Raw genomic sequence first — 26,520 nt, 5'->3', positions numbered from 1 at the left:
CAACTGCTCTTCATTTAGACCCTTGAGCTGCTCGAGTAAGGCCGCTAGAGAACACGCCAACATGCATCAACGAGTAATACTAGGTAGGATATGTCGTGTGCGTGCTGAGAGTCGGCTGGGATATGCAGTTAATTCAAGATTCCTACTATCAGAGTCCAGAATACGTATCGGTAGGCTCCCTTTGATAGAGGTCATGACAAACAATACTAAGTAGTTAGTTATTGTAAATAAGGATCAGTTACTGTGGTAGTTGTTTGATGGCGGAAGGGGGTAGGGTTGTTGACGCCTTAGGCTACAAATCTTAGTCATCAAATGCGCCAAGACTTGGGGCTGCCGAAATCGACATCTCCGAACTACAACACAAAACATCATCTTGTACGTACCAACAGCAATGCAGACAATTTGATACTGTCGACCAATTGAGTCTCCGTAATCCCCTAACCTCCTCCCTTTGACATGTCTGTTGGCAGCCATGCCTATAGGCATGCGCTACAGCGTGCTCCCTCGCGTCTCGACTACGTCTGGATCAGCGACGAGCTTCTCTCATCGACGTTCCAGAGGTTCGTGAACGGTCAGCGCCGATACGGAAGTCGAGTTCCCGGTCCATTAGAAGCCAGTAAGCGGCTTGCTAAAAGGAGGAATACCGCCTTGGCTGTGGGAGGAACCTCTTTTGACCCTGCTGCTAATGTTGCTCATTTGTTCGGCGCCAATGGCACGGGACACGTTCGTCAATGGGACGATTCTCCATGGTCGTCACGCTGGCCGGAGCCATTGGGTATGTACAAATTCATATCATCTTGAAACTTGTCGGAGTAAAAATGTTAATAAGACTTTGCAGAGCTATTTTCCTACTCCGACCAGCCTCCTCCACCTCCCAACCTATCATTTCTGGCGCAGACAGAAGGTTCGGCAGAAGTCTTAGGCGATGCAATTGAACCCCTACCGTCAGAAAATCCAACATTCTCCTCATCTCTGGCAGGATGCAAAACCATACATGATGTGAGGGAGGCATTGGAATGGTACCATATCGATCTTCGAGACGAACCGGAGTATAGCCGCATGATATTCAATCACTTTTACCAAATGATATCCCGGCACAACCAAACCTCTAGCGTCCATGAGCTTCTAGAATTTCTGAATGATTCGAGCCTCAACATATATGGAATGGGCAATTATGGCGAGCTGTTTGAACACCTTAGCGCCGCTGGCCTTGCTATGGTCTACAAAATGAAGATCATCGACAATGTCAGAAAAGCTATCGGTCTCGGCGTTGTTCCTGTCAGAGAGATCAGTCAGATCCTGAAGCTGTTACCTGCGTCAATATGTGATCGTGAATCGCCTTGTAATCTGCAGGAGTTGGAGGCTCTGGAAAAAGCTTTCAACGATATCTGGACCTCGTTGCAATCATGCAGTGTGTTCAAGTTGCATGAGGTTGATCACGAACTCCTTAACCCATGGATTGATCAGCTGATGTCGTTGCATGACGCCCGGTTTCTGCGTTTGGCCAAATGTATCCTTGCTGCATATTATCATTCGATAAGAAGTCTTTCTTACTCACTTTCTCTGCGCGCTTTACACGTTCTATCTTCGCGAAGAGCATTAGTCGATCAGGGCATTTTTGCGACATATCTTGAACAGGCTTTAATACGTAGTGACAAAGCGTCCTTGAAATACGCGAAGGACCTTGTTTTAACCTATCATCGATACGAGCCGATGCCCTCCAACTCGATTGCAAGCATCTTGCTGCAATACCTCATCGCTCCGCAAGATTCAACTGATTTAGGAGGAAGCTCTGCTCAGATATTGCCGGACCTGTTACGACAGTTGAATGCAGATATTGCTACGGAGTACATAGTTCTGATTACCGAACGTCTAACTTTTGCAAAACGAGAGGACCCAGCTCGCAGCCATGCCCTCAGAGTCTTGCGAAGCTGCCTTCTGCACGTTGATAGGCCGACTATACTGTCGTCAAAGGCATGGTCTGAGCTGAAAGAGGACAGTTCTTTCCGCGCGTCCCAAGGACTGAGGGTTGCTCTCCGCATGTGGACTTGGATCGCTCTAAATACTACACCTCACCGAAGGCTTGCAAGACCCCGCTCAGACCATATCCTTGAAAAAAGCGTATATGCTGCTGGCATGTCTATATTGAAGCTCTTCGACAACGTGACAACGAGCATCGTGTGGCAATTCCATGGAAACAGAACAGAGCTCCTGTCCAAACTAGTTGCGGGTCTTCAACAGCTTGATGTTCCAAGTAATCAAGTATTGAAAAGGGTGTACACACTTCTCAGTCGCAGACAAATCACGAATCATTCGACTCTCCAGTCTTTTCAGAGGCTTGAAGAGGGACGCATGACACTGGAACACGCTGCTTTACATCAAAACGTGTTCAATTCGACTAAGCATTACTTCTTATCTTCTCACTTGAGGGTCATACAAAATGTGGACGTCACCAGTCCCGATTTTATTGAGAACATGGTCGAGATGATCGAGAAAGATAACAGCAAAATACGCCATTTGATCTTTCTGATTTCTTTGCACACACCTCTGAAGATTGCCTTGGCCATGGCAAGCACCCGCAATGCGGGCCATATTCCCAACACGAAAAGAGTCCAAGCCATCTTGCGACTCGAATCCAAAGGCAAACAGCTATACCTCGAACCAAACGCCTGTGTGTCACTCATTCATCTGCTTGCCTCCTCGATCGCCATATCGGACAAAGTGAGCCCTCGAGCAGCGTTTAATCTTGTAACGTACCTCTACTACTACTTGATTAAGCATAATGGCCCGGTGAAACCAAACTTTGCCCGTGCTATGTACCATTGTGGCATCACGCGGTTTAGTCAGAGTGGGCTACGGGTATCCGGCATTCAGGAAGATTATATTATGAAAGTTGTGCAACGGCATGAAGAGCCGGAAGCTGCTCGTGCATTGATGAATGGGTCGTATATTGAGCGGATTTATTGAAGTCTTGTGGAAGCTACAATATGCATGTATATTATAATAGATAATACCCATTGTATGTATATATTTAGGGTCATCTTCTGCCCCCAAACAGCCGCAGAATATATTATCTGCAAGAAGAATTTCAACCGATTACATACTTTATAAAACTTAGACCTATTGCATGGCACAAGAGTATAATATTGCAATTATCAGCTCATTTCTCACTATCATCAGCATCACCCAGAAACGGTGGCTAACTAATCTATGAATCAACTTCCATCCTCTCAACAACATTAGAGTCCTCATCTTCGCCAAGTTCTTGCACAATGACATATTTCCCAATATCCTCCTTCTTGATAACCTTCTCCTTGAGCCAAGCGGTAGTACCCCGCGGGAACTTGTAATCACGTTCTTTCCTGCCACGCTCATTAGGCTTAATGTAGTTCCTCAACAACTGCGTGGGCTGATCCTTCTCGATCACGCAAACGTCGACATTGCTACCAGATCCCAAATCGTTGAAGATACCGGCTAAAATGGCCTCGGAGCAGATAGCGATAGCACCTTCTTTGTCTAGGTTTGGTTTCCACATTGACTCGAATACGGACATGGCAGCGAGCGAACCAGATCCCATGGTCACGTAGGGCAGTTTGTCAGTTGAACCGTGTGCGTGCACAGTGAAGAGATGTGTGCCTGTGGGATCGACGCCGGCGACGACGAGATAGGCACCGATGTGTCCCTGATATCTGAAAAGGTGCTGTTTGAGCATAGTCATGCAAGTAGCCACGCGGGGTGCTCGACCGGTGGACAACGAGTGTAGTTCAATGTTTGAGCTGATGAGGGCCGTTGTGAATTCGGTGTCGGCTGCTGTTCCTGCACCGGCACACCAGATCTGGGGGGAGATGAAATGGAGCTTTTCGCAGTTTTTATCGGCGACAATGGGGCCGCTTGTGGCTCGTGTATCTGCTGCAATCTATTTATGAAACCATCATGAGTTAGATGAATGTGGATTAGAAGAGGCTGCTATTGTGATAGCTGTGGGTGCTATTGCTTAAGGGAAGGAAATCGTCATGTATATCAACGTACCACTACACCATTATCGTATATGCATCCAACAATAGTTGTACCTGTACTGGTAGCCTTGGGCAAAGGTGCACCTCTAGCGTGTAGGGCCGCATTGCGGTTGTAGTTCGAGAAGTCGAAGCCTGGCATATTGACGGATAGGCAGCTCAGCGGCCAGATGCAATCGAGTTTCGGAGTATAATGGGGTTGTTACACGGTAGATGGTTGATGATATGTTGTAACAGCTTCCGAAAACTCCCAAGACGACAAAGCGATGATTATCAAAGTAAAAGAAAGCTTGAAGTGGAAGTGGTGAAGCTGATAATGATGGTTGAATGAGATGACCTGTGAGATGGAGAGCTGCGTGACGAAGCTCCGAGAGGTAAGCCTTGGAGCCTTGCCAAGCTTTAAGGGACGCCTTCGAAGTAAGGCTAGCTATTTTTGAATGCCTTGATAATTAGGCATCCATAACTTTTCGAGGAGTTTATACACCGCAAGAAAGTGTATTAAGTGAGATAAGTTTTATTTATTTTTAATATACGATATTGAAAATATATGGATAATGTTCATACAATATTCATTCGATTTCAGCTGATTTATCTTGTGGTTACTTGTTGTTGCCTGAAAGACGAGGCACCGACTCAGGCAGGCGGCAAACACGTCGAGCTCCGGCCTAAGGCGCGGTTAGCTCTTCATATCCAGCATCAGATTCATCCTCAAACATATTTGCGCCGCTTCTCTCAGACAGCGCCCGCAGCTGTTCTTCTGAATCTGAAGGAGACATTGCTTCTTCCAGAGTTTAGCTCTTTGACTTCCGTCTCTGTGCGCTGTACTCTGCGTGCCCCCCATCAGAGGGAAGGTCAACAAACATTTTCGATCGTACCTTGCAGCTGTTCAACCGGAGTCCTCAACCACTCCGAAGTCGCTCTTTTTCGTCGCCTCCTCGAAGCTGGTCAGCTCCCAATGTCCCAAAGCGCATTTTCTCTCTAGGCGAACATAATAGACGCCCTGTCACTGCTGATCTATCTAAATTGAGGATGTCGTCATTCGGTTTTGGCGGCGGCGCTCCTGCCGCAGAAACAGGACTTGAGCTACCGGAAGTTGAAACTTCAGTATGTTTTGCACACTTGAAAAGGAGACTTGTAAGACTTGTCACTAATACCTTACTCTCTTATTAGGAAATAGGATTCCTCGGACTCGATAAGGATTACAATATTCAATTTCTTCCTACACCATGGCCCGCAGATGCTCTTCCGGCGCCGACGAGCTCTTTGTTGGCGATTTCAAACTCGCAGGGCTTGGTGGTCGGTGGTGGTCCAGAGGGCCTCGTTTTAGCCACGACAAAGTCGATTCGCGAAGCTATCTCTACGAAGGCAGAATCTGGGCCCAAAACAAAACCATTTCAACCCCAGGCACACATCTCGTTACCTAGCCGTCCGACACATGTTGCCTTTTGTGCTGCCGAGAGTGCGTTAGCCGTAGCTATGGAATCGCATAGTCAGCTGGTTATTTACAATGCCACGACCCTTGGAAGCGGCAATCCTCAACCTCAGATCTCCATTAATACGAACGGCCCACTTCGCGCTTTAGCCGCCAATCCTTCATCAGATAGCAATCTTTCTCCCTATGTCGCCTTGATCACAGCAAATGGTGATCTTCTAGTCGCAGACTTGAAGGCGGGCTCTTTACTCAATGGTCAATCAGGGCCGGTGTTCAGGAGTGGAGTTTCATCTGTCGCATGGAGTAACAAGGGCAAGCAGATGGTTGCTGGCCTCGTAGACGGCAACTGTGTTCAACTAGACCCCCAAGGGGTAGTCAAAGCCGAAATCCCTAGACCCCCAGCGCTTGAGGGTAACAAACATGGTGAGTACCTTCATTTATGACTTTATTTGTTCATTGGTCTATAAAAAGCTAACCCACCTAGTATCATCCATATCGTGGTTGGAAAACGATATTTTCTTTGTGGTCTATACACCCAACGAAAGCGAAGATGAAAGTGGTATGGTTCCTGACTCGGACACTTATATCATTGAGCGCCGTAAACAGCAACCCTTTTTGTACCGACAGATGCCAGTTCTATGCGCACCATTTGGTCTTAAGAGGACCCCGGCATATCATTTCACCACTCGGCTCAGCAATTATAATCCTGACTTGAAGGATGCATTGGTTATATCCTCTACTGCTTCAACCGATATTGGCCTGGTTACAAGAGTAACAACACCATTCAAAGAAGCCGATGATACAAGCAGAAATGTCTTCACTACAACGACTGTTCTGGAAGAGACTAGACGAGCAACTCTGCCTCTGAATGCAGATTCTGAGGACACATCCACCATTGGCCTCGTCCTTGACTTGACAGCCACGGAGCCCGTATCATATGATGTGGAAAAGGAAACCAAGACCCCTCTTCCTAATATTATGGTACTTACAAATGCGGGCATTCTTTCATCATGGTGGTTCCTTTACTTGAAAGCGATCGAAGCTGGATTGCCGTACAATACCACTGCGACAACAATCACTACACAACAAGCTCCAACCCCACCTCCTCCGTCCACTCCTGCTCCTGCACTCGCACCGGCTCGGGATGCCCAGCCATCTTTTGGAAAACCGTCCTTTGGGCAGCCGTCTTTCGGCCAAACTAGCTTTGGCACACCTCAGCCTCAACCTAGTGTATTTGGAAAGCCCTCCGGACCATCTACAACACCTTCCTTTGGCTCAACATCCATGGTAGGATCTTCTCAGAAGCCTACATTTGGCGCACCATCAATTGTTGGCGGAGGAACCAGCTTTGGATCAACAACACCCGACAAGCCTTCCTTTGGAAGTCCTGGGGCTTTGGGACAACGTGGACCACAGTTCGGTCAACCTGGCCTTGGTCTTGCGGCAAACTCCAGGCCAGCGTTTGGCCAAACGGGCAGCCTAGGAGGCAAAGGGTTCGGTAGTTTCTCATCACCTAGTTCGGGTCAATCAAGCTTCAACACAGGAGCTGCTGCAGCTGGAGGCGGTTTTAGCAATTTCGCCAAAAGCGGCGGGTTTGGATCTGTAGTTTCATCGCAGCCTGCGGAAAGCCCTTTCGGAAAACCAGCAACTGATAGTCCATTTGGAAAGCCAACACAGCCTGCGGAAAGCCCCTTCGGAAAACCAGCGACGAATAGTCCATTTGGAAAGCCAGTACAGCCTGCCGAAAGCCCCTTCGGAAAACCAACGACGGATAGTCCATTTGGAAACCCAGCACAGCCAACATTTGGACTTCCCAGTACACAATCCGCTTTTGGAACTACGCAGACCATTGACGAGTCCAAGTCACCTTTTAGTCTTCCCAAGGGAGGCTTCAACATAGGGTCCACATTCAAAGCAGATGAAAAATCAGCTGCAGATAACGAGCCAGGATTCGGAAAGCCATCAAAGGCAGGAGCATTCTCACTAGGTTCATCATTCAGCAATCTACTTGGCGATGATGCCAAAAAGACTAGCCCTCCAACAGAATCTATGGATGACTCAAAAGACATATCTGCAACACCAGCGCGTGAGAAACAATCTATAACCCTATTCGGAAAACCCTCAACATTCGGTACACCACAGGGTCCGGTGACCGGTCCTCCCAAGACCTCCGGCCTATTCGGTACTCAATCTCAGTCAAATATCACACCTGCGGCGACTCAAAGCAGCCAGCCAATATCACTTTTTGGAAGTGCTTCTACAGCTATGCCACTTAGCCCATTGTCTTCTCTGTCGGAGAAGACCGTGGTGCCTGCTTTGAATTTAGAGAGGGAAAAGAGCGTTGAAACACCACTACCTCCTGATGCTACAAGTAGAGCCGCGTACGGACCCGGAGATACATCAGCTTCGTCCAATGTTTCTAAGAGTTCATATGATGATGCGCCTTTGCCTCCCGATTTCTTAGGAAAGTCAAAGAAATTACCCGAGCCGGAAGCTGCACCTTTACCCCCAGATTTCTTGTCCGGTCCCAAAAAAGCCAACAAAAAACCATTGGAGGCAGAAGCGGCACCTCTACCCCCTGATTTTCTCCCCAAGCCGAAGGAAACGAAGAAGCCTGCAGCTGACCTTCCTTTACCTGTTAAGGAAGAATCTATTTCACTCCCACCTGAGTCAGATGGTTCGGACGGTGACTTTGAAGATAGTGGAGAGGAAATTACTCATGATATTTCACCGCCAAATGAACCCGTAGAGTCGGAGTCTGCTAGTTTCAAAACATCACCTGAAAGCTCCTTTGGTGGAACTTCCCGCAAGGAACCCACTGGGGGTCTGTTTACAAAGGTCACTGCTCCAGAACCACAGTCTCGAACACAGCCATCGCGGCCGTTATTTGGCGAAATTTCGCAGCCAAATATTCCCCCTCCAAAACCGCGAGCTGGTCCCAACAGCCCTCGATCACCCAGTCCAGTGCGACCAGGTGCAAGGAGAGGCCACCTTCGTCCAGAACAAGTCCGTTCGACAAGCGCGCCCATTGTTCCCGGATCTATGTTTGGTGGTTTTAAACCGACTCCGTCAAAACCTCCGCCATCCCGATTCGAGGAGCCTCTTAGCCAAAGCGATCTTATCGAAAAGGAAGAGTCCAAGGCAGCAGCCGCTGAAAGCAAACGGCTTGCTTCTGAAGCCGACCATTTGTCATCAGACGATGAAGACTCATTAAGACGTGCAGAGTTAGAGCAGCCACTCGTTCCTGCTCCAACACTGGATCCTTTCGTACCACGACAAGAGTACAGCGGAGAGCACTTCAAGCCTGGAGTTCCTGGGCAGATCGAGAGACTTTATCGTGATATTAACTCAATGGTTGATACACTTGGTTTGAATTCGCGTTCCATTGCCTCTTATATCTTGCATGAGGAAGAGAATCGTACTGTTGACCTTAGCGAATGGCAACAGATTCTGTTCAGTGATACACCGACGCATCTTCTAGACCAGAAGCTTTCAATTTCTGACATCGAGAATATTGATAGACTGCTAATGTTTCTCGCAGCTGGTCTTGAGGAACAACGCTTGAGCAATGTACAAGAAAAAATCAACGAATGTCAACGACTCTTGAGTCATGATATTTTCAACCTTCGTGATCAATGTGCTTATATTCAAAAAGCACTCGATTCATACACAGATATGGTCTCTATTCGTGGTCAACCTCTGTCGGCGGAACAGGCAAGTCTGCAAGAAGACCTGCGGAAGGCATCCACCACTATTCAATCTCAGCTGTCAGGGTTAGAGCAAGGTATCTCGTTATTGAGGGCCAAGATTGCCGATTCTCCCAGTGCGAATAGATCTATGTCCGGGCGATCGGTGACCAAGAAACCAACCGTAGAAGCTGTTACGTCGACTATAGCTACGATGATGAATATGGCCGAGAGTAAAAGCAGCGATATTGATGTTCTGGAAGCACAAATGAAGAAGCTTGGGATCGAGCTCCGCGCCTCCACCAGTCGGGAAGGCTCTCCTGTCTCCACACCCGTTAAGAAAACCGGCTTCCGAGTGCCTGTCACTCCGGACTCTGATGCAGGACGCAGCCCCTATCAGACTCCGTTGTCTGCTAGTAGGTTTCAGGCCAGCGTCAATGGATCGGCGAGGCACAATCGTCTTCGTAACGTCAATTTTCAGTTGGATCCCGTTTCGAGCCAGGATAGCGACGAGTATAAGGTGCGGACCCGACGGCGAAAGGAAATCGCTAGTAATCTCAAAAAGGCGATTGGAGAACGAAAAGTCAAGGTTCGGACTATGGATGACGAGTGAAATAATGACTGTATTACAAAGATGGTTCAGATTAATGAATGCATACATTAGTTGACTGTATAATTGGGCTAATTATTCGGAATATATTCTACGTTCAGAGAAGTCTTCTTACTCGAAGCAAATCGGACAATTATTTCCTACAGAAATATTGTTGTGATAATATAGATCATGTGATAAGATAAGATAGGCTTTGACTCTGTTCCAATTTAGGCCTAGCGCATGCCATACCCTTAGTCTTAAAGTCTCTTTGTTGCCTCATTGTAGCCACCCGAGCCTAATTCCTTTTACCGCCATCTTGCTTGATTCTCATTTTTGAAAGCAACTCGCAACAAGATAAGTTAACAATTTTAACAAATTGTTAGTCAGCTTACTACAAACACTAGCCGTAATGGCTCAAACAAGGATTTGATTAGTGTCAGTCGGTACTGTAATCCTTCGGCCCAGGTACCACCACAGCCTCGGCTCATTAATATAGACGGTGCGGACGGTAACCAGACGCCTAGCTATTAAGCATCCAGATTCCAGAAGGACGACGGGATTCTACCGAAGAGAATATTATCAAGGAACACCCTTGGCCAAATCTCTCCTTGGCTGCTTATTGGTTTGACCTAGACCAAGACTTGGCTTATCCTGCCCCGCTTTTATTGTTGCGGCCGTAAGGGTATAAATAAGCATCCGACCAACTACATACTATATATATGCAATTTGATCCAAAAGGGTGCTGAGAGAATGAGCAGCCTTGAGGAGTCTCGGTCGAACAACCAGGGAAGTCCCGATGGCGCCCAGAAAGCGGCGGCCAGCCTGGACGCTAACGCTTCACGGATTCGACGCCGCAACAGGATGATTACATCTTGTTTAGAATGTAGGCGACGCAAGCTCAAATGTGACCGACTCCATCCATGTACAAATTGCTCCAAGGGGAAACGTGACTGCGTTTTCCTCGCTCCGTCACTTGACTCTGCGACTCGGCTAAAACTGGCGGAGCTCAAGGAACGGATGGGTACACTTGAGCGTTCTTTGGAAAAGGAGGTTTCGCAACCTTCTCAAATAGCGGAAGGCGAATTACATGTGGGCTCGAAACCTTCTGGGTCGGAATCACCTGCACCGGGTCCAGAGGACGAGTTTTCACTACAGCCCACACGGTTGGCCCTGATGGATGTCACGTACGAAGATGAAGCCGACGATGTCATGGTCGACTTGGGAATTCAAGTAGGGAATATGCGAGTCACGGATCGCTTAGGAGGTTTTGTACGTCCCAGATTGGCGGAAGAAATAGCTGTTGCAATCCAGCAAGAGGAGCAACATAATTCGGCGAATCGTGATATTCCGGGAGATGACGGCAATGAGGTGTTGAGATTGCTTGAACTTGCAAATCAAGGAGTCCAGCTCCCGTTCTTAGATCCGGGTCCATCATTCATCGCTCCTCGCTCTGATATGCTGCTTGGGTCGAGCTTGCAAGAATGCACTTTGCTTGATATGTTGCCCTCCAAACCGGTCGCAGATAGGCTAATGGAACAGTATTGGGAAGCTTGCCATCCAATTGCAAGAATTGTCCACCGCCAGTCTCTCGAAGCAAGGTATAAGCTTTTGTGGGATAACATTGCTCTCGGTATCGAACCAACCCCGTCAATTCAAGCTATAATTTTTGCTACACTATTCACGGCAGCCGTTAGTATGACTGCTGATAGTGTCTTGGATTCGTTTGGTGTGGATCAGCGTAGCCTTATTGAAAGGTTTCAGCTTGGAACAGAGTCCGCTCTTGGAAAGGCCCACTTTTTGCGCTCCACGAAAATTGAAACATTACAAGCTTTTGTGATGTATTTGGTCAGTTTATCTTTCCTCATGTTCTTCTGCATCATGTCTAACCAATCGTGGACAGATTCCCATGTGCCGTGAAACAATATCTAGAGTTCACTCCGCTCTAGTTGGGACGGCTATCAGACTTGCCGAGTGCATGGGTCTACATCGTGATCCTTCGGAATACAACTACGGCCCAGTAGAAACACACATACGCCGCCTGATCTGGTATCAATTGTGCTTCCTTGATCTTCGTACTGCGGAAGTGCAGGGTCCCCGGGTGACAATTCGCAGTGATGAATTTTCTACAAAACTACCTCTCAACATCAACGACATCGATCTCATAGCTGGTCATGAAGAAGAGTCTCGAGAATGGACAGACATGACGTTTGCGTGCTTACGTTTCGAAAGTCAGGAGCTTATTCGTGAGGCATTTGTGGATAGAATACGTCTTGAACAGAGAAAATTGACCATTACTGGTGCAATTGGGAAGATGGAATCAGCTCGCAGGAAAATGTACGAAAAATACGGCCCCATCTTCAACAGGCCAAACCTCACACCCATCCAACACGCTGCGTCTGTGACCATGTCTTTCATGTTGCATCGGCTACATATCATACTGCTGCATAAGTTCTATAACAGCTGGCAGACCACTATGCCGGACCGTTTAGTTCAGCTGATCATCAATACAGGCGTTCAACAGCTAGAGGATGCCATCACTCTTGAGACATCTACAGATTTGAGACCATGGATCTGGTATAGTCGCGCATATCACAACTTTCATACAGCTTTTCTACTTCTAGTGGACGTTACTACCCACCCTCTTCGTCGGGAAGCGGATCGAATCTGGCGATGCTTGGATTACGTGTACGAGATAAAAGATGACTACCAATCACAAAACTTAACTAGAGGACAGATCATTGAGCATCGACGCAAAAAGTCCCATATGATCATGTGTCAATTCCGTGACCGGATGCGAGTCTACCGAGCACTAAGAAAGATAAAAACTTCCGTGGATATTGATGAGATAGTGTTGACCCAGTCTATTGATTCTTCTCCCATCCCGTCTGATACCGCCGCGGAGGAGGTCGACACAATGGTCAGTTTCAAGTTGGAACCTCATACCTTGCTGCCCAGTCAAGCGTCCCAGGAAAAGGCCCGTGCTCTCATATCCCAGTCTTCATATTCTTCACAATTCCAGAACGTTGGAAGTGTCCTCACGCCAGAGTCACAAACTAAAGTTCAGAACTATGCGCCAGGTCAATTTCCGCAGGTTGCTTCTGGCCTAGGAAATTTCTCCGGTTTCGATGCGCTGCAATCTTCGTGGCTACCCACTGCCCCGGCTATGTCTGCTGCAACAGCTTCACAAGCAACCTGGAAAATTTCTCCTCCCAGTTCTGAGGATCTACCGATGCCGGAAGTTGATTGGGTAAGCTTCCCCCCAAGTTGATTTCATATTTTGCTTGTTCAATTTATGCTTTATCAAGCAGATGCTAACCTCCTCTTCCAGACCGAGTGGGACAAAATGTTCCCTCCTCACCTGAATGACGGTAATCTCGATCTCCCACCACAAACATTATCGGCAACTATGCAAAATGAAATGGACCCGAATACAGCGTCTATGTTTTCCTATCCATCATTCAACCCGGGTTACTTCGGGAATCGATGATAATGACTTTAATATATGTAAATATATAATCTATACCCAACCGCCAAGATCATACGTTAGTACTGCTCTTTTAGACATGGAAAAGTGTTTGTTATGGGATCATTCTACACTCAACTTAGACAAATGAAAGTTACAAGATTCAATTACGTCCAGCGTAGTGGTCATAAACCATGGATATATATGCGTAAGCTTGATTTATCAGTATGCTCTTCAATGCGCAATATATTTTTCCAATAATCTTAGAAATATCATTTCATGGAAACAAATCCATGGAGGAGTAGTTCTCAAGTGTACATATTCACGGACGTGCATTTTAGCTCGAGTTTAATGGGCCGGATCGTAGATCTGCCCCACTAGTTACGTATCCACCAGATCTGAACTTCTGAAGAAACGTTCCATGATGGAAGCTTCTATGAGATCCGCAATTGTTTAGTTCGGATCGCATGAGTATGTATAGACTTTGAAAGTCTTGATTGTGTCTTTAACAACCTTAGGGTTTCTTCAAACCTTCACAAGACGAAGCATCATGGACAAATTTCCAATCGTCTGTTCATGACCTTGATTGAGGCGAAGTTGTGTTCGGAAAGCATCAATCTCCTTCCAAAACCGAAGTGTTTCCTCCTCTGTCTTGGGAATAGTGAGACTCATATTGTCTAATATGAAGCAGTTCAGACTCTTCTTTGAACTCTGTTTTGGTATGTAGTTGGAAATTAGGAATGGGATAGAGAGGGTTCTTTGATAAGGCTAACTGCCAAGTTAAGGGGTGATTCACATAGCGACCGTCAACATTGTATTAAAAGATATGGTATCAAGCAAGCACTAGTTATCATACTAGTACCATGTAGCATGTACTGAGTAGTGGCCGTCAAATCAATGCTACGTTCATAGGCGACAAGTCCCAGTATAATATAGAGTCATTGTGAAGATCGTCGTAGAGGACATCAGGTAACTTTCACGAGACTACCTAGGCATCAGACTTGTTTACAGAACTCCAGCAGTTACTTACATTATTGCAATGCCCGTTCATTGCTTCTCTTCAGCTTCCCAAATCGCCTGGACTTCAGCATAAGTACTAAAGTTCGACATCCCAGGTCCACGATATTATGCTAATAAAGTGGAGGATCAAATTTCTTACATGATTGGAAGCATTTCTCGATATGCTCCTCTATAAATCAGGAGGAGATTCATGCCTGAGGTGTCTAGCATGAACATGTGATCTGTCAAGCCCTATGTCAGCGAACTGATCAACTCTCAACGTTCTCAGTACTCAAATTTGAAAAATCTATATAAAGGAAGCTTTTTGTTATTGTAAGTTTGCAGGTGTATGCTCATTGAGCCTACAGTGTCCGTACGATTCCCTCGCATAAAGTTTCCTCATCGTGAATTTGCAAACACAGGAGACATAAAATGCCTGATATCGCTCGCCTTAAGGCTGAAGGGCCATACCAGGGCCCCATATGTGCAAAATCGTCACTTGGCGCTCCTTAGACATAATCTCTACAACGTGGATTCTAAAGCCGCTGGCTGTTACCTAGGTACGAGGTGGAGAGAAGAGTGTACGTGCGGTTCGAAACGACTTGCAAAGCAGATAAGTAGCAATATGTAGGTCTATAACCTGCCTGCGTCTAAAACAAACGTATTGTATATTGTCTGACGTCGAAAACTTGTAGCAACAGGGCTTATTGCCTCAGTCCTACTTGTATGACTCAAGCTTATTCAATTTCCCATTTGGTCACCGGGGGAGGATTCGAAGTCTGTCCCTGTGGATGTGCCGCGCACAAATATCTCTCTGGTCCTATTTTTCTGTGATCCTATTTCTCTGCAACTAAGCAATCTGCTTGATAGCATTCTCCAAAGCCCTAATGTTTGCGCCTTGAATGCGATCCGGAAGCTGTTTGCCATTATTGAACAAAATAAAAGTCGGCATGGCAGTAACACCTAGGTCCTGTGTAATCTGCTGCTGTTTATCAACGTCCACTTGGAGGAAGCGCACATTCGTATAGGTTTTGCTGAATTCGCCGATTTTGGGGGCAATGACTCTGCAAGGAACGCACCATGTGGCGAAGAAATCGACGACGACGGGACCGGAGGCGGTTAGTTCTTTGAACGCTTGTTGACTATATACATGATGAACAAGTATTAGTATAATGGCCAAATATTTGCTATTTCTTGAAATGAGATGGGTGAACTCACCTCTCAACATTGATCACTGTGCCATGTGGAGGAGTGGCAGGGCCGCTGCTTGAGCTGCGAGCCCGAGCGACGGAAATCACTATGTATTGCACAATGTATTAGTGAAAAAGCTATTTCCCTTGGTTATTGATAACTTAGCCTTACCAACATATGCGATCAAAATGAGTAGCGGCCAAGAGAACTCCATGATTGCGTCTTTGATCAGATTAACAAGAAGAGATCTGTCATGAATCAATCATCAAGAAACGAGACATTGCGAGCACCCGCCGTGATTGATACCGTGAGCCATTACCTAAGCCCAAAATGGAAGCACAAGTCACGTGTATAAATGCATAACAGCATGTTTTACTCGGATTTCCAGCCTTTCAATGGACATTTATATTGCATTGAGTTGACTGAGAATATTTAGTTTGAATTCTGCATATATGCATAGTTCTTAGTCAAAGACGTGGATGTTAATGGCATTTGAACTTAGGGTTTGGCTGGCATACATAAGCGGGAGTATCATGCACTGGGTACTTATCTTGACATATCCTACCTGAAACGTGCCGACACCCTCAACGACTGGTACCAACTCTTCTTTGTACCCCGAGCTGCTTACTATTCTCCCGATCCAATCAGCCTAATGGAGCTTTCCTGCAGACAAACGTGCAGGCACTCATCAACTGGATTGAGAAGAGGGTTAGTCCTACTACTTTAAACGTCACAGTGTTGCAGGGTACCGTAGTAATGAGGGTCAGAATCGGTAGATTTGTGCTTGACCTTTGCGATCTCTTGGGGATAAGAATGGCACGGTAAGTTTATGATCAGACTTCGCTCAAGACATGGCATTATGACTTTGATACTGTTCCATTGTCGGTGTGCCAGATATTGAGTTAAGATTCTCGAGGGGTCTCTCTAATTCTTCCAGATCTATTATCTACTCGGATATTGTCATACAACTTCAAAATAAAATACCATTTGGATACTGCAAAGTAATACTCCTTCCAGCAAACTTTTTTTTTGTTAATATCTTCACATGTAATCATACAAAAAATCACTTTTCTCAGATGATATCATACAATACAATGTGCCAAAGCCTCTATCATACGTATTCCATGGATCTATGGGTCCAAATATGAACACCTCCAAAAGCGACAGCTCCAACACTATGAAAATGCCCAGCAACTGGCGTTTTCCATAGAGAGTCGTCAGTGTGGGTATCGCGGATTACTACTGCGAAAATCGATCTTTCTGTTCACGGTAGAATACCACGATCTAGGCCCTGTTGGTGGCTGAAAACTTGCGTCCGAGACTGGGGTAATTGGTGTATTTGTGCTACTGTCGAACCCCTTTTTATCAGCTATATTCTCATCAAACATTTTCATCAACATCAAAAATCCCTAAACTAACCCTGTCAACGCATCTTTCTCCCGAAAGCAAAACTGAATGCGAGGCTCCGACTGTCGATAGGCGGCCATCTCTTCCACAGCGGCACGGAATGAGGCAGCTGTGTCAACGTTGATCCTTACTCTAGGATTCTCCAAATCGTAATAGAACAGTTGATGCTTGTGCTTTTTGAAGGTGCCTCGTTTGGCAAGGTGACGGGTTGCGTTGCCGTAGCGGAGTGTCTTGATATCGAGGTGATCGTTCTCTGGGTTTGCGTTCGATAGGAGAGTGACCATGATTCCAGTGCGGATGTCCTCGTTGTCTTCTTCCATAAAGTATACTTTTGTCGTTATTGGTAGGCATTTTCTTTCCGGATCGGCTCTTGCTCGTTTGGGGACCGGTTTAGGGGTATGGACAATCTCAAAATCGTTGTCTGACGCATCTTTATCTCTTGAGCGCTTCACTGGCAGACTGACAGTCTCATGAAGACCTTGACCAAGCTCAAACCCCATGGTTGCAATATGGTAGCAAATACTTCTCATCAAAAGATTGACTTCATCAGCCGAGAGATTGAGAGCCACCACTTGTTCCCAAGGTAATAGTATTTGCATCGCCATTTCTGAAGTCTCTCTTCAGACGGTAGTTTTGAAACCCGGCGTTGTAATCTTGGTTCAATGAACTCATACACTGCATCCCATGCGTTCAAAAGATCATCCCATTTGCGATCCTGAGATTCAGCAAGTCTTGAAAAACACTGCTGCTTTGGAAGAACTGTCGTTGAAATCCCCAGTTCTGCTGGCTGGTGTGCAGAGGCAATCTGAAAAGTGTCATTCAAGGCATCACCATCTTCTTCACGATTTGTCGATAGACTGAGAGTTTCAAATCGGTCCTCCAACTCCTTGTTTGTAATATGCAAGATAACACTTCCTATCATGCTTTGGACTTGTTTCTTCGAAAGTTTCGCAGCCAACACTTGTTCCTCAGGGAAGTTTGGTTTGTTGCGCATTTTTCCGAGTCTCGTCCATGTGCCATTCTCTTCAAGATCAAGGATCTCTCGTTCTAGTATCGGTTTGAAGAAGTCATATATGGCATTCCATACACCAAGGAGATGGTCCCAGCTGTGGTTCTCTCGCTTAGCAAGCCTCAGCAATAATTGTTGCTTTGAAGGCATAGGCATATCGTCCAAGGTCGTACTAGAAGTTTCCAAGCCCGTGAGTGTTTGGCAATGACCTAAATGTGTAGTTTGAAGAAGGGTGTACAATTCTTCAGTGTCTCAAAATGTATGAAAGGTTGAGGAAGGTTAACGAGCTGACGAGAGTGAGGAGAGTGAGGAAAGAGCTAGCACGTCCTGTCGCGCTGAGCTTGAACGCCCGACGACGTGTCGAGAGCGAGTATTTCTGATTATTTTGTTTGCTTTCATGTGATAGTGTTTGAAAGAAAATTTGAGTAGATTCATGTTTCGAACGTATAGCAATGATCATATCTCATAAAACACAATTGACTACCAGGCCCTGATTATCTGTATGAACACCATCTGCAGCCCCTACCAAGGGTACGGATAATTCTTTCAATGTCTGATTAAAGGCATATATATGTTGAGCCAGTCTATAGATTCAATAATAAAACCTCGACGTCGTGGTGTTTGATCTGGAGCTTCGAAGATATCAGCGTTTCTTATCAGGGAGCGCTACTTTTCCACCAACGAATTTCAATTATATACCAACCTCCATCAAATGAACAAGGATGCTTACTTGATCTTACTCGTTCAAATAGGCCGTTATATAATCATTCAGTATCAAGCAGCTACAAGGCTTCAGCGCTGCCATACAGACCTTGAATATCTGTTAGGGTTAGTTAGCGATGGCGGCACCGATGACATCATATCAAACTGGCCAATAACATCAACATCAAATCCGTAGGATAAACAAACATCCATCCTTGGACACCACAATTGCTGCTCCTCTGCCTGTCTGTTGACATGAACCATGTCTCGGATTCTTGCTGACAGAAGATACAGGGATGAGTGCCAAAGGAGAGTTATTCATAGTATATATATACCATGGAAAAGTTGTGGCTTATGCATGCATTGCTACGTAATGTACCAGTTTATGCTTCCCCACTGATTACTAACAAGCACATCCCTTCCTTCTTGTGCCCGCTTCTCGATTACTCCTACAATCAATTGATCGATCAGAATTGAAATCGAAATCGAAATCGAAATTGGAATTGGAATTGGAATTGGCAAAACATCAAAATGGCAGCACCTCCAAAATCACCCACATTCATAGAGTTCATCGCCTTCCGCCTGAAGCCATCCGTGAAACCCGAGGAAGGTGAGAGTAACCGCGAGGGCGAACAGCTGCTCGACTTTTTCCGGGAGACGATGCTGCAGAGTGGGCATTTGGGGTCTGCCTGGGGACGGACGTTGGAGGATGAGAATGTTGTAATTTGGGTTATTGGTCTGTCCCCCTCCTCTAACCATCACCTCAAGATGGAATGCTGATATAACTTATGGTAGAATGGTCTGATTCAAGCAACTCCACGCCCCTCTCACGCCTCGACCCCTTCATCGACTACACCAACAAAGACGACCCAACAACCCTCCTCACATTCTACTCCACCCTATCCCCCTCCATCTCCGAATCAGATACTCTAACCACCAACCCCATCACTGAGCTAGTCACCTTCGCCGTACCCAGCGACGTCACACCCGAACAAAAAAAGCAATTCAACAACGCCCAGGTGCAATTTAGAGACGCATTAATGAAAAAAGCCACGCCCGAAAGTGTGAGACCGCTTACCTGGGCGAGGGGGCAGATTGAGAGACCTTCTGCGTTTGATCATCCGGATAGTCCGTCGGGGAAGGCGTTGGTGTATTTGAATGTTGTGGGTTGGCAGAGTCGGGAGCAGCATATGCAGGCTAGAGACACGAAGGCGTTTGCGGAGACGATTGAGCCTCTCAGGAAACATGTTCTTATGCCTGTCAAGGGGTTAAGTATGAAGCATGTCAAGTTTCACAAGATTGGTTTTTAGACTCGATCTCTACGAGAATTTGCAAAAGCATGCACATAACAGAAAAATGATGTTCAGATTAGGAACCAAATGAAATCAAAATACCGAAGAGACCACCTCCATTTAAATTACATAGCTAAATAGAGTTGGCAAGCAAAAGAGAGTCGAGACAAGAGCTTTTGATGTTGCACTCGACGACAACCCGCTGAGGATATATGAAATAAGAACGAAAAGAAACAGGCATGATTTAGATACGATGCTTTTCACTTTCTGTAAATGGAATCGTTAGTATGAGCTCTTTGGATAAGGAAGAGGGTTACACATACCCAATCGTGCATACAGCATATACAATGCCATCTGATTGCACTCTTGTGTGCCAGTGATTGTGACCAAACGCTCATTGCTGTTTTCTTGAGGCTCGTTGATCTTAATCACACTACCACTGAGGTGTCGGATCTCATTGATCTTGGTACCACCCTTACCAATGATGGCGCCAACCATATCGTTGGGAATGTAAATTTGTTGGGTGATGGGTTGGCTGGAAACAACTCCTGCGAGAGGCTGAGTGCTGGCGCCGTGAGGCTGAGCATGAGGAGCTCCGTATGGAGCAGGTTGGTGTGGGCCAGCACCTGCATATGGAGCACGAGCCGCGCCGCCGCCATAGTGCAAAGGAGGCTGGGTGACTGGAGCTTGTGCAGCAGGACCGCCATGGGGATATGGAGCACCGTAAGGACCGGGGCCGGGTCGATTGTTTTGTGGGTAGTGGCGTCTGGCCGAGTCGGGGTGACCGTATTGTCCACCCGCGGGCTGAGGGACGTATGGTACAACTTGCATGCCACCAGGCACGACACCAGCAGGGCCGCCGCTTCGAGTGGCGTAGGCAGATGCAGCAGGTCCACCAAATCGCTCGGTCAATTGCTCTACAAGAGTCACAGCAACATAGTAAGTTGCAATGTGCACAGCATCAGCGACACCCAAGACAACAAGAGAGCGTTCAGTGGATAGAGGAAGACAGGCGTCAGAAGCATTCAAGCGAGCACCAGATGCTTCCTGGATTTCGCGAATCCGAACGCCACCTTTCCCGATAATCGAACCAATAAGGATATGGGGAATGAGGAGACGGAGGGGATACGTCTTGGACTGGGCAGTGGAGGGGGCTTCAAGGGGTTCATTGTTAAGGGTTCGAATAATCAAACCAAAAGCCTACGCAGTCAGCACTCATGTTCTTCAAGTTCAAGATGGGAAGGCCTACCTTTGCAACAGCATCCTGTGGGCCGCTGACAGTTAAGATTCTCTCAACAGCACCTCGTGAGTAGTCACTCACGGTGCACTTGGCACCAGAAAGACGACGGATTTGGGAGACATTTTCCCCACCTTTTCCAATACAAGTAGCAGCTTCCTGGCTGGAAATGACGGCACGGATATGGATCCAAGAGCTTTCATCCTGGGGAGTCTGATTCTGGGGTGGTTGCGACGTTGCGCGATCGGCATGCGACGCGGTAGACTGGATGGGCTGGGTGTCGGTTGCAGAGCTGACATCTTTGCCATTCACTACAGAGTCACCATTGGTAGCAGAAGCGTCCTTGGCATCGGCCTCGGGCTGTCTGTAATCCTCATTGCGGACAACCTTGTCCAGAGCTGGGCGTTTCGCTTCGGGTTGGTCGTTGGGACCGGAAGGCGACGAAGGGTCCTCCAGGGGTCGCTTGGTAGACGGCAAGGTCGATGGAGAGGCAGACATTTTTTTTTCGGTCGCGTCGTGTTGGTAATTCTTTTACTTAAAGGTCAAGCGAGTTCAAGCAGTGAATATCTGTTTTATTCCAGTTTCTTTTATTCAATGGATCGGTTTATATACACCAGATGTCCCCAAGGAAAACTTGCTGGTGCTGGTGCTGGTGATGGAAGCTCGAGGTGAAGGGAAGTCTGATGTTGGTGAAGAATAATCTCAGGCGATGGTCGGGAGGGGAATATGGATGGATTTGGCTGTTATGGTGCTGGAATTAAGACTGGAGACGAGAGGACTGAATTGATGCTGGTGCAGTGCAGGAGGTCACGGAGATGGAGAGGACTAGCATATGACTGAGACGGACGCAAGTGATCAAGCAGAAGAGATAGGAATAGATGAAAGAGGATGGAAAAAGACACGGGACCTGTTCCTCCGATGCAAACAGGGGATGAAACGTCGAATGATCAAGGGTTTGTCGCTTCCAGAAATAAAGCGAGTAAAACACGAGGTTGTCCTCAGAAAGGGAAAGGAGAAGGAAGTTGGCGACGTGTTGCTGCACGTGATGTTCTGCCTCAGGCAGAAACAATGTATTGGGTCTCTTTCTCACCGCCAACTAATCGATGCTCCAACAGAGTTACAGCACCAAAAATGTGATGAATCGTCGAGACTATTTTCCTGACTTCGCTGAAAGTTGCTATAGACTATAATCAAACAATGCGTTGGTAATATGACCTGTGTCTTCTGATTCCTGGACTTGAGGCATGCTGAAGTATAGACGTGTAGGCCAATCAGTTGCACCCATTCTTTTAGAGGGGCAAATTTTGGCAATCCACTATTGGACCATTGTTTTGCGGGGAGTGATAGATTCTTCAATATCTGTTGTACAGAAGAAAAAGAAAGGAGATTCAGGATCATTATTCGAATAAACCGAATCCCGAATTCTGATACATGTCTAGTCATTGTATAAACTTTTTCTAAAAGAAAAGCAAACAAAATGGCCAAAAAAGACAAAAAGAAATCCGCAGAGAAAAAAGAACGCAACGCCGCCAAACAACTAAAAAAAGCCGACAAAAAAGAGAAAAAGCATAAGTCCAAAGGCCGAGATGTCGATAGTGATGCCGAAGACGTCGATCTGGATGCCGTCCTAGCAGCTTATGCAGAAGAGCAGGCAAAATTCCTCAAAGTCACAGAAATCCCATCATCTCCACCAACTCCACGCTCATCATCGACTATTGTCGCGTCACCAGCTAATCGGAATGAATTGCTGCTCTTTGGCGGTGAGTACTTTGACGGTACTCTTGCCACGTTTTTCAATAATCTTTATGTCTATCTGATTGATCGTCGAGAGTGGCGGGAGGTCACCAGTCCCAATAGCCCTTTGCCCAGAAGTGGGCATGCGTGGACTCGAGGTGGGAATGCAGGAGGCATTTATCTGTTTGGTGGTGAATTCTCGTCTCCTAAGCAGGGTACTTTTTATCATTACAATGATTTTTGGCATCTTGATCCGGCGACGAGGGAATGGAGCCGTCTTGAGCCCAAGGGGAAGGGTCCACCGGCGAGAAGTGGGCATAGAATGACATATTTCAAGGTTTGTAACCTTTCCTTGCTTATTATACATACGTTTCATAGTTTATATGCTGACGAGAATTAGAACTATATCATTCTGTTTGGTGGATTCCAAGATACCTCCCAACAAACCAAATACCTCCAAGACCTCTGGATCTACGACTGCACCAAGTTCGTATGGTTCAACCCAGTTCTCCCTCCCGCATCACAAAAACCAGATGCTAGATCTTCATTCTCCTTCTTGCCCCATGAATCTGGCGCCGTCTTATATGGCGGCTACTCTCGCGTCAAAGCATCAACCGGTGCTAGTGGCGGCGGGAAACAAGGCAAAGGTGGCGGTGGAGGAGGTCCGCAACGAATCACTTTAAAGCCAATGGTCCATCAAGACACTTGGTTCTTACGCATCACTCCCCCTGGGCCTGATGCACCTTCCTCCGCGGGACCAACTGTTCGCTGGGAACGACGCAAAAAGCCAGCTAATGCACCCAACCCAGCGCGCGCCGGTATCACAATGGCTCACCACAAGGGGCGCGGAATTATGTTCGGTGGTGTACACGACGTTGAAATGAGCGAAGAAGGTATCGACAGTGAATTCTTCGATACCATGTTTGCATGGAACCTGGAACGGAATCGATTCTTCCCACTTACGTTACGTCGACCGAAAACGCAGGGAAAGAAGCAGCAAAATCAGGCTATGAAAGCGCGGGATCGAAGTAAAGCGGATGAAGAAGAGCTGTTACGAAATCTTGCTGCGTTGGAGGCAAAGCGTGGAATTCGTGCAGCAGATGTTGATGATGATGATATGGATATTGACAGTCCGGCGAAAATGGAAGAAGTTGAGTCCGTGAAGCCGGCAGTTGTCAAGTTTGAGATGCCGCATCCGCGGTTTAATGCTCAGTTAAGTGTCCAAGATGACACGCTTTTCATTTTTGGAGGCACATTTGAGAGAGGAGATCAAGAATTCATTTTCAATGATATGTATTCCATCGATCTGGTGAAGCTGGATGGCGTAAAGGAGATATTCTACAATGACCCTACAAACTGGAACACGCAACCCGAAGCAAGTGATGATGAAGACGAGGACGAAGATGAGGATGAAGACATGGATGATGATGAAGAGGAGAATGAAGTTGAAGAGGGCATGTCAGTCGACACGCCATCCGAAGCACCCACCGAAATCACAGTGCCTTCCGTCACACGCGAAATGCAAAACCTTGACGTCGAAGAGACAGAAGGTGAGCCTGAGATCAAGGACGACAGACCACAGCCTCGACCATTTGAGAGTCTACGCGATTTCTTTGCGCGCACTACTACAGAATGGCAGAATTATTTGCTTGAAAAACTGAAGCAGCGTGGGGATCCAGCCGAGAAAACAATCAAGGAGTTGAGGAAAGAGGCGTTTGATCTTGCGGAGGAGAAATGGTGGGATAGTCGGGAGGAGATTATGGCGCTGGAGGATGAGCAGGAGGCTGCTGGTATTGGGGAGGTTGTTAGTATGATGGATAGGGCAGAGACAAGTGGAGGGGCTGGACGACGCAGGTAGTCTATCTATTGTCTGCGTTCTCCCAAGCTTGTTTAAAAATTTACGTAAATGTGAATAAAAGTTGAAAGCATCCTTCAAATTGTATTAAGAATATAGATGTATCTATGGCTGCATCGACTCTGTACAACGTCAAATTCTCATATATCTACGTCTGCTCAATTACCATTCGAAGCAACATGCTCCAGCACATCCGTGACAAGCGCAAAATCCCTCAACACATCGGCTCTCCAATTCGAAATAGCGATTCGACACGCCGGCTTCCCTTCCCAAGACGTACCCGAAACATACATCTTCGACGTAGCGTTGATCTTCTTAGTCAATTGCTGATTCAGTGCCTCATCATTTGCGCGAAACAGCACGATCATAAATGTCTGAGCACAGAGGTCATCTTCACTTGCGGCGAGTGGGAGAGGTGTGTACGCAGGATGATCGTATAACCAGCCAGCAATCATGCGCGCGAGACGGATTTGCGTCTCTAATATGGTCTTGAAGCCGTTCTTTCCGTATGCCATTAGCGAGGTATAAACGGGTAGTGCTCGTAAACGTCGCGAGTTTTCCAGACCAATGTTAAACGGTGATGGGACCTGGGAGGCGCCACTAGCTGCTGAACTGAGGTATACCGCATTTGCGTTGCGGAAGACATCCTCTGAAAGGGCGCTTGATGCGTACCGACATAAGAATATGCCACAGTCATAAGGCACATTGAGGAATTTGTGGGCATCAGCCGTAATTGAGTCTGCGAGTTCGACGCCTTCACATCCTCGGGTGACAGCTGCATATTCCTCTTCTGATGCATCCAGTATACGACCGAAGATTCCAAATGCGCCGTCAACGTGGATCCATGCATCGTACTTGTCGCACAATCGCCGCAATTCGCGCATCTGCTTGCCGCCGTTTGTCGCGAAATGGCCTGTGTTGACCTCACCGCAGGAGACGCACACAATGCTAGCTTTGTCTGTTCTTGAAAGTTCCCTCTCTAACAGCTCCATGTCAATTTCGAGAGGGTTATTAGGAGAAGTGCAGATGCTCTTCATGTTGGATCGTCCTATTCCTAGAATTCCCGCTGCTTTCCCAACTGAGGAATGGGGCATTGTAGAAAGGACTTGAATTCCTGACAGACCAGCGGCTTGCATGACTTCAAAGAGTCCGTGTTCTCCCACACTATAGATTGGACTGCCACGTCGTTGGGCTGCTTTTCGCAGCACATATTCCCTTCCACAAGCCAAACCTAATATGTTACTCGCGGTCGCTCCCGTAGTGAAAGTTCCATTATGCCAGGCTTGTCGTTTCAGTTTCAACAAATCTACAACAAGGCCTAAAGCTTTGAACTCAACGTCCGTGGCAACCGAGTGTTCCTCCATATGAACTTGGGTATTCTGGTCATACACCGAAACGACATTGTCAGCCAACAGAGCGGCCGGGGTCACGCCGCCAACTACAAAACCGTAGTAGTTTGGACTGAGACTGCTCGCGTTGAATGCCGGTACAATGTCATAAAGTAAGTGGTCTTTCGTCCGTTCCAACCCATATCCTCGATCGGGAAGGTCATCAAGGAGAGTCATGCGGGCCTTTGATAATGCATCTGAAGTCGGTAGAACGGCAATGTCCCCCGTCTGAAGGATGAGATTCCATAAAGATTGGCTGAAACCATATAGTTCCTTTCGAGGCATCTCATTGTCTTTGCCAGTCACTAACATTGGATTGACGGGCTGCGGGGTATCGGTACTAGATGCACAGGAGCAGTAAGCAAGATGACACGGTACAAAAGATATCGGAGAAAAATGATTCCAATCATATGTCAAATACTTACGAGTTAGGTACCGCATGACCAAAAGGAGCAACAGTCTCCTGCTGCTGGTTTCGTCCCACCTTCTCCATGTTTTTTTTGGAGTCAGTTGGAGTCAA

General features: G+C 46.8%; 10 protein-coding genes across 10 annotated transcripts; 5 read left to right on the top strand and 5 right to left on the bottom strand.

The window, feature by feature from the left end:
- Positions 1–456: 456 nt before the first annotated feature.
- On the top strand, positions 457–2,967 carry EYB26_001431 (uncharacterized protein; the record flags this gene model as incomplete). Its single annotated transcript, XM_054260741.1, has 2 exons — positions 457–775; positions 839–2,967. 2 exons carry the CDS (start codon positions 457–459, stop codon positions 2,965–2,967), a joined length of 2,448 nt encoding a protein of 815 aa, XP_054116716.1.
- A 241-nt stretch (positions 2,968–3,208) lies between these two features.
- On the bottom strand, positions 3,209–4,155 carry EYB26_001430 (uncharacterized protein; the record flags this gene model as incomplete). Its single annotated transcript, XM_054260740.1, has 2 exons — positions 3,209–3,916; positions 4,030–4,155. The coding sequence occupies 2 exons, from the start codon at positions 4,153–4,155 to the stop codon at positions 3,209–3,211; spliced, it is 834 nt and encodes a 277-aa protein (XP_054116715.1).
- Positions 4,156–5,042: 887 nt separating this feature from the next.
- Positions 5,043–9,744, top strand: EYB26_001429 (uncharacterized protein; the record flags this gene model as incomplete). Its single annotated transcript, XM_054260739.1, has 3 exons — positions 5,043–5,117; positions 5,184–5,868; positions 5,930–9,744. The coding sequence occupies 3 exons, from the start codon at positions 5,043–5,045 to the stop codon at positions 9,742–9,744; spliced, it is 4,575 nt and encodes a 1,524-aa protein (XP_054116714.1).
- Positions 9,745–10,473: 729 nt separating this feature from the next.
- On the top strand, positions 10,474–13,210 carry EYB26_001428 (uncharacterized protein; the record flags this gene model as incomplete). The annotated part of the gene is made up of 3 exons (XM_054260738.1): positions 10,474–11,568; positions 11,624–12,970; positions 13,052–13,210. 3 exons carry the CDS (start codon positions 10,474–10,476, stop codon positions 13,208–13,210), a joined length of 2,601 nt encoding a protein of 866 aa, XP_054116713.1.
- A 1,825-nt stretch (positions 13,211–15,035) lies between these two features.
- EYB26_001427 (uncharacterized protein) lies at positions 15,036–15,590 on the bottom strand (the record flags this gene model as incomplete). Its single annotated transcript, XM_054260737.1, has 3 exons — positions 15,036–15,327; positions 15,404–15,482; positions 15,548–15,590. The coding sequence occupies 3 exons, from the start codon at positions 15,588–15,590 to the stop codon at positions 15,036–15,038; spliced, it is 414 nt and encodes a 137-aa protein (XP_054116712.1).
- Positions 15,591–16,593: 1,003 nt separating this feature from the next.
- On the bottom strand, positions 16,594–17,948 carry EYB26_001426 (uncharacterized protein; the record flags this gene model as incomplete). Its single annotated transcript, XM_054260736.1, has 3 exons — positions 16,594–16,723; positions 16,796–17,401; positions 17,458–17,948. The coding sequence occupies 3 exons, from the start codon at positions 17,946–17,948 to the stop codon at positions 16,594–16,596; spliced, it is 1,227 nt and encodes a 408-aa protein (XP_054116711.1).
- A 1,077-nt stretch (positions 17,949–19,025) lies between these two features.
- Positions 19,026–19,804, top strand: EYB26_001425 (uncharacterized protein; the record flags this gene model as incomplete). Its single annotated transcript, XM_054260735.1, has 2 exons — positions 19,026–19,230; positions 19,290–19,804. 2 exons carry the CDS (start codon positions 19,026–19,028, stop codon positions 19,802–19,804), a joined length of 720 nt encoding a protein of 239 aa, XP_054116710.1.
- A 226-nt stretch (positions 19,805–20,030) lies between these two features.
- EYB26_001424 (uncharacterized protein) lies at positions 20,031–21,521 on the bottom strand (the record flags this gene model as incomplete). Its single annotated transcript, XM_054260734.1, has 3 exons — positions 20,031–20,053; positions 20,110–20,986; positions 21,036–21,521. The coding sequence occupies 3 exons, from the start codon at positions 21,519–21,521 to the stop codon at positions 20,031–20,033; spliced, it is 1,386 nt and encodes a 461-aa protein (XP_054116709.1).
- Positions 21,522–22,500: 979 nt separating this feature from the next.
- EYB26_001423 (uncharacterized protein) lies at positions 22,501–24,615 on the top strand (the record flags this gene model as incomplete). The annotated part of the gene is made up of 2 exons (XM_054260733.1): positions 22,501–23,094; positions 23,158–24,615. The coding sequence occupies 2 exons, from the start codon at positions 22,501–22,503 to the stop codon at positions 24,613–24,615; spliced, it is 2,052 nt and encodes a 683-aa protein (XP_054116708.1).
- Positions 24,616–24,770: 155 nt separating this feature from the next.
- EYB26_001422 (uncharacterized protein) lies at positions 24,771–26,493 on the bottom strand (the record flags this gene model as incomplete). The annotated part of the gene is made up of 2 exons (XM_054260732.1): positions 24,771–26,340; positions 26,426–26,493. 2 exons carry the CDS (start codon positions 26,491–26,493, stop codon positions 24,771–24,773), a joined length of 1,638 nt encoding a protein of 545 aa, XP_054116707.1.
- Positions 26,494–26,520: the final 27 nt, after the last annotated feature.

This window comes from Talaromyces marneffei, chromosome 1, assembly GCF_009556855.1.
Source record: "Talaromyces marneffei chromosome 1, complete sequence".
NCBI lineage: Eukaryota > Fungi > Ascomycota > Eurotiomycetes > Eurotiales > Trichocomaceae > Talaromyces > Talaromyces marneffei.
Note: the sequence above shows the minus strand (reverse complement) of the source record. Positions and strands in the feature narration are given on the sequence as shown.